Raw genomic sequence first — 5,760 nt, 5'->3', positions numbered from 1 at the left:
ATGGCCAAGGTGAAAAGATATATTTTATAAAAGGTTTAATACAACTTTATTGTGAAGATACATGGTAAATAGCGAAAGAGGACACAACATATTTTAGTTAGCTGCAGTTCCTACGAGTTCATACGACTCCTATAGACCGACCAAGTCCTGGTATGCCGATTGAGGTACCTGTATAACCAACCAATTCTTTTGTTCATGTCTCTCCATGTACTAGGATATTTCCAAGGTATTTCTCCATGCTTCTGCATTTTCTGTTTCCTCATCAGGCATTGAAATTCATTTCCCTTGAATCCTCGTAGATAAGCAGGTACGTCATAGAGGACTTTAGTTGGATGGATGCGACCAGTGAAAATATCTATGTAGTCATTTTGACCAAATAACGCTTTCTTTGGAGTCCAATTATCGGCGGGGATGAATTGACGCCCAGGGATGTGTTTCTCATGTTTAACATGAGGTAATAGACCCTTGGATATAGCCTGCTCTGTGTAGCCATATCTTCTCTTCAATGGACCTGCTTCAATTTTGTCCTTGTGAAATCGGAAACGAACTTGAAAAACAGGAGGGGTCCAAAGTTTCCGAAGGCCATTGGAAACAGCTGACACACATGTGCTCATTATCCTGCAACATAACACACCACCAAATAATTAATCAAGGAGAAAAAATAGAAACAAATAGGAGATTTATAGAAAATCAACCAATGATGAGGGTAAGATCATTTCTACAAAATACATCCAGAAAAGTGCTCCGGGTTCCAGAATTTATTCAAAACAAAAACTTTGTGGTTAACTCGCCTAAAATAATTAAAATAGTAATTGTAATGATATAGTAACCAAAGTACTAGTGATATAATAACCAAAGTACTAGTAGGTATATGTCAAGGTTTCGGTTCAAATCATAATTTTTTTTAAAAACATACCTGATATATTCTAAAAAGTGCAACTAAATTTCACGCGACAGTTCAAATTTTTCATTAATTGTTGATCTCAACGTTTGAAAAATTGATTATTACACTTCGAACGGCTAACCTCCTCAAAACACGGCCGTTTTCGTCGGCGTCTGCTAGAAAGGTTGGGGAGGTGGAGAGAGAGGGGGACGAAGGCACTACACTACACCAGGAGACAAACTACACAAACGATATTAAGCAAAGAGATCTCCATCTATACATTTAAATCAGGGCTTTGTTGGAGTAAAGAGTAATATTTTTGTCTTTCTTAAAACTATTGCCATAATTTTTTGCTATTATTTTCTTGTTTGCCTCAAGACCTATGATCTTTTTAGTTTTTGAACATTGGCCAGCTTGAGCTTGGCACGATTGTGTGTGAACCTCTATTATTGTTCGCCTCGCCCCACAGACAAGACACCCATCGCTTCATCGTCGTAACTTACTTTTAACTGTAATTTTGAGCGAGGAAATGTCATTTAGGATAGACGACGAAGTCCTTAAGTGTGTTCATATGAATGCCGACGTTTACAAAGTGTGCCTTCAACATGCTTTGTCGACCGAAAAAGAGGAAGTTATGGGACTCCTGATAGGCGAGGTTAGTATGTGTTTGGTGACTTTATTTCTCTACATTACTGGCATATTTTTTGAGAAAGCTTGAGAAGCTTCTTTAACCTACGTACGCCAAGAAGATTTTGGAAAGGTTACACAACAACCCTCAGGAAGACTTCAGCCGTACCTTTGCTGGGGTCTCAATAATTCTACTGTGACAGTGCCCTTTGTACTATCTTAGTTGTCACTAATTCTATTTTCTTCTGTTTGCTAGATTGACGAAAACAAAGAAGCTCGTGTGTCAGCACTTGTGATGCTTCGAAGATCAGATAAACGGAAAGATCGTGTTGAAATTTCACCAGAACAGTTGAGTGGAGCAGCAGAATTAGCAGAAAAACTTGCAGAGGAACTCAAGCGCCCCATGCGAGTGATTGGCTGGTATCATTCCCACCCTCATATAACTGTGTGGCCATCTCATGTTGGTGAGCAGATTATTTCAAGTTTCAGATATCTTATGGCTTAATTAAAACTGATTTATTATTAAATTTGAAAACTTCATCCATTTCTCAAACAGATATACGAACACAGCTCAGCTACCAAATGCTTGATCAGGGTTTTGTGGGGATTATCTTCTCAGTATTTTCAGAGGACAAGTCATCTAAGGTACAACATTTACTTAAATTTTTCTTACATTGATAGTTGTATGGTTTTTGTTTTGTTTTTCCTGTAAATTACTAACTTTCTATATTTTAAATAAATGTAGGAGCAGGAAATTCAGGTTACATGCTTTCAATCTGTTGGATGTGATGCTATGCCCGAAAAAAGAGATATTGACCTATTTATTGTGCCTACTCAAACTGTATCTGAGCCTTGTTTGAAGGTAAATACCCATTTCCTTTGCCATTATCCAAGAATATGCACTCATATTTAAAAACTTGTTTCTTTCCTTATATTAGGCAATGGTCAGACTTCCAGAGATCCTTGTTGAAGAAGAGAGGGAGACACATGACAAGGCTTGCCAATTAGCTGTCAACAATATTTTATCTGCTGTTTACAATGATGCAGGTTTGTTTCTATCAATTTCCAGCTATCATTTATCTTTTGTTAGAAAATATGCTCACCATTATTTTTTACAGAACTCACCAAAGCAATGTGTCACATTGCTGAATTAGTTTCCTTACCTCTCTTCACAACAGTAGACAAGCTTTACCGTGACAGTGAGAGTAAGGTCAATAAATTAAAGCTTGAAAAGGATCATTTAACTAAACAATTAAAACGTCTTCAAGAAATATCTCACAAATAAATGTGAAATTACCCATGCCATTTTTTTCAATTCTTGGCAGATCTCAATATTGCCTGTGTAAATGTTTACTATATTCATATGTAAAATATAGTTAATTGTTGTTTTTGTGGGTTGTTTTGTGTAAGTTTAAGTGCAAAATGCTTCTAAGCAGCTCTTACCTCTATTTTCTACAATACTTTTTGAACTGTAGGTCATAATATATGTATACCAGATTGACATAAAAGTTACACTACACCCAAAGCAATTTACGACCACCTGTCTATGACACTGAAAGTTCAAAAGTGGCACATTTCAACAATTTTTTTCTTTTAGAATTGACATGGTCAATTTGGTGAAATATGTTGTAACCTTTTGATACACATCTGTGATGATTTTATTCTTTATTAAATCCAATACGTTATAAATTCATGTAAACCTTATTGCATGATTATCACCATCATCTTTTTTTTCTTTTTAAGTAGTTATGAACATGGTTCTATCAAATTAAGGCGATATGCTGACAGCATCAGTTAAAAAAGATCTATAAGTACACACTAAATCCTTATGCATTGTGTTGTGCATAAACATGCAGAATTTTACACAGCCATAATATTGTGCCCAATTTTATTCATAACTATGAACAGTTTGTAAATAATTATGCACACAATTTGTGCATATGGCTGTATAAAATTCTGCATCTTTATGCATAAAATGCATAAACGTTTAGTGTGTACGGACCTGCGATTGGTCATTTGTGCACACAGATGCCAATCGCGTATTTCTGTAAATCTTCTTTCGTTGATGCTGATGCTGTCGTGCTGATCGTCAGCATATCGCCTTAATCTTGACTGACGGAACCCACGCGGCTAGAAATCTTTGGCGCCACCACCTGGTCCTTCCCCACCCCCGCTGGCCCGGCCCGGCGGCGCGTCACGCCCGCACCGCGACCGCGGCGGCGTAGAGTAGAGGCGCCCCCCAGTCGCTCTCCGCAGGGCGCCGCGCAAGGGTCGGGTCGGACCGAGGAGGGGGCCGTGCAGCGCGTGCTGCTGGTGGTCGCGGCCGCGGCCGCGTGCTCTGCCTCGTTGAGCGGCGTGCGCGCGCGTCAGCGCGTCACCGGCATGTGGGTCGTGCGCGCGCAGTCTGTGCCTCCCGTGCGTCGCGCTTCACTGGGATTACTCCTCGCGGCCAGCTCTTTGCGATCAGAAGTGAGTGCCGTGTGTGTGAGCCGCCATACTACTGCAGTGAAAAATAGTCTCGTGAGGTTTTACGGGAAAGATTTCCAAGATGTGTGTAGTGAAATTTTCATTTGAAATTTTTAATTTACAAACACTTTGTATCGACTTGGAATTGATCGACAAGCAGGAATGAGCATGTCGTGAATTTACAACATATTTTGTAAAAAAAAAAAACAACACAACAAATGTTGTAAATTTATGAGGACACTTTTCAGAGTACGCCAAGGAGCCTCCTACAATAATCAGCGAGCACACATAAACGCATACGAAAAGTCTTTGCTGAGTGAGAAACAGGGATCGTCTAGAATGTACGTTGGCGATTCTCCGATACATTCGGCCAGGTACGGGAGCCCGGCGCCTGTGAGACTCGGGGTAGGCCGACCCGCAATACACGCATGCACAGCAGTCAAGATGTTGCATACCTACGAGGCGGTATGTGAGAGCTCAGAGAGGATGAACTTGGTGAGGTTCGTAACGGCGAAGGACGGACGTACTTTCCAGATGAAGTCATAGTCATCATAGCTAAAGTGTTGCCTAGTATTCACTTGGGCAACCATGTACTAGTTAGCCCAACCAAAAGTTGGCAGTGGAAGTGTCGGTTAATTAGCTGTGCGGGAACTAATTGTGTAGCTTCTTTTGGCCTCGCTGGGCTAGCTTGAAAAGTCCACGTAAAGGGTGCACAGTATTTCCTATTACGAGGGGTTGTATTGCGGATGCACCTTCAAACATATAGTTTTAAGCCGCGTAAACGGGTAAGATCATCATGACACATACTTCACTTTAGATACCTCAGTTCTCAAAAGACCTCAATTCATGTGTCGTGTGGTCTTCACGCAACAGGGTTTTCAGTGACCGACAAGTGATCGCTCGACCCACGTCCTCAGGTCAACTTTATTTTCATTTTCGATGCTGAAACGATGCGTAGGACACCACCCCTACCACGTTTTTGCTCCTCTATCCCATTCGACATTCCGTGCTCATGGTCCTTAGCTCCAAAGTTAAATTTGCTGTGAAATAAATTACACACGGTAAAAACAACTTCTACTTTTTTGAAGGGAAAAGGGAAAACTTTGAGGGCCTTCCATATTTCAGGAAAACTCCTGAGATTTCACCTCAGATTGTAAGAAACTCCCTGAAACAATAAGGAAAAACCCCACATTTTTTGGGGGACGAGACCTCCTCGAAATCTTAGGAGCCTCAAACCAAGGCAGTTCCTCAAAGTTTTCCCTTTTCCCTCAAAAAATGAGACATTGTTTTTACCGTGGCAAGGTCACGGATTTTCGATTCGTTTTATTCCTGGCGTGACTTTTTGCTTCGTATCTCTTTTTACTATTTTATTTGGTTGTTCAAAGAATAAGGGTCATGAGTAAGGACGAAAGGCGTAGGGGTGGAGGAGGAGGAGCAGGTTTGGGGGGTAAAGGGGGCCGGGGGGGGGGGGGTGATTTACGCATCTTATGAATTTTTATAGCTCTTCTTTTCCTTTGTGGTCCCTCCACAACTATCCCGAGATGGCCCGTGGCCGCCCCCACGCGTGCGCCTCGGCGGCGTGCGCCGGGCACCGAGTGCAAACAAACACGGTCGGCATACAAACTTATTATTTGGCTACACTGCGGGCACTTGCAAGTGCATGGTGCAGCGCAATGTCGGGTGCGGCGCGTGCTCCGGGGATATTGTCTCCCCTCGCTCCCCTCCCACTCCTCTGTATACCGTGTCCACCTCCTTTTTTTATTTTTTTATTTTTTATTCTTAAC

The 5,760-nt window shown here is 41.4% G+C and overlaps 2 protein-coding genes across 3 annotated transcripts; one reads left to right on the top strand and one right to left on the bottom strand.

Annotated features, from left to right (window-relative positions):
- Positions 1-22: 22 nt before the first annotated feature.
- Positions 23-1,114, bottom strand: LOC113204364 (39S ribosomal protein L51, mitochondrial). Of its 2 annotated transcripts, none has more exons than XM_026419530.2 (2): positions 1,026-1,114; positions 23-618 (listed from the first exon to the last, which is right to left on the bottom strand). In XM_026419530.2, the coding sequence occupies exon 2, from the start codon at positions 612-614 to the stop codon at positions 111-113; it is 504 nt and encodes a 167-aa protein (XP_026275315.1). In that variant the 5' UTR covers positions 615-618; positions 1,026-1,114; the 3' UTR covers positions 23-110. The 2 variants fall into 2 exon arrangements, with proteins under 2 accessions (XP_026275315.1, XP_026275314.1); XM_026419529.2 differs by having other exon boundaries at positions 917-1,086.
- Positions 1,115-1,303: 189 nt separating this feature from the next.
- Positions 1,304-3,199, top strand: LOC113204363 (lys-63-specific deubiquitinase BRCC36). Its single transcript, XM_026419528.2, has 6 exons — positions 1,304-1,538; positions 1,767-1,974; positions 2,067-2,155; positions 2,256-2,372; positions 2,449-2,557; positions 2,629-3,199. The coding sequence occupies exons 1-6, from the start codon at positions 1,413-1,415 to the stop codon at positions 2,793-2,795; spliced, it is 816 nt and encodes a 271-aa protein (XP_026275313.1). The 5' UTR covers positions 1,304-1,412; the 3' UTR covers positions 2,796-3,199.
- The last annotated feature ends 2,561 nt before the right edge of the window (positions 3,200-5,760 follow it).

Source organism: Frankliniella occidentalis, unplaced genomic scaffold (genome assembly GCF_000697945.3).
Source record: "Frankliniella occidentalis isolate FOCC.00 unplaced genomic scaffold, Focc_3.1 Scaffold90, whole genome shotgun sequence".
NCBI lineage: Eukaryota > Metazoa > Arthropoda > Insecta > Thysanoptera > Thripidae > Frankliniella > Frankliniella occidentalis.
The sequence above is the reverse complement of the archived record's forward strand: the minus strand, read 5'-3'. Positions and strand labels throughout refer to the sequence as shown.

Coding starts and splice junctions, on each gene's coding strand:
- LOC113204364 (XM_026419530.2), bottom strand. CDS start 614: ATGAGCACATGTGTGTCAGCTGTTTCCAATGGCCTTCGGAAACTTTGG.
- LOC113204363 (XM_026419528.2), top strand. CDS start 1,413: ATGTCATTTAGGATAGACGACGAAGTCCTTAAGTGTGTTCATATGAAT. Junction 1,539..1,766: donor TGGGACTCCTGATAGGCGAG/GTTAGTATGTGT, acceptor TCTGTTTGCTAG/ATTGACGAAAACAAAGAAGC. Junction 2,156..2,255: donor CAGAGGACAAGTCATCTAAG/GTACAACATTTA, acceptor AAATAAATGTAG/GAGCAGGAAATTCAGGTTAC.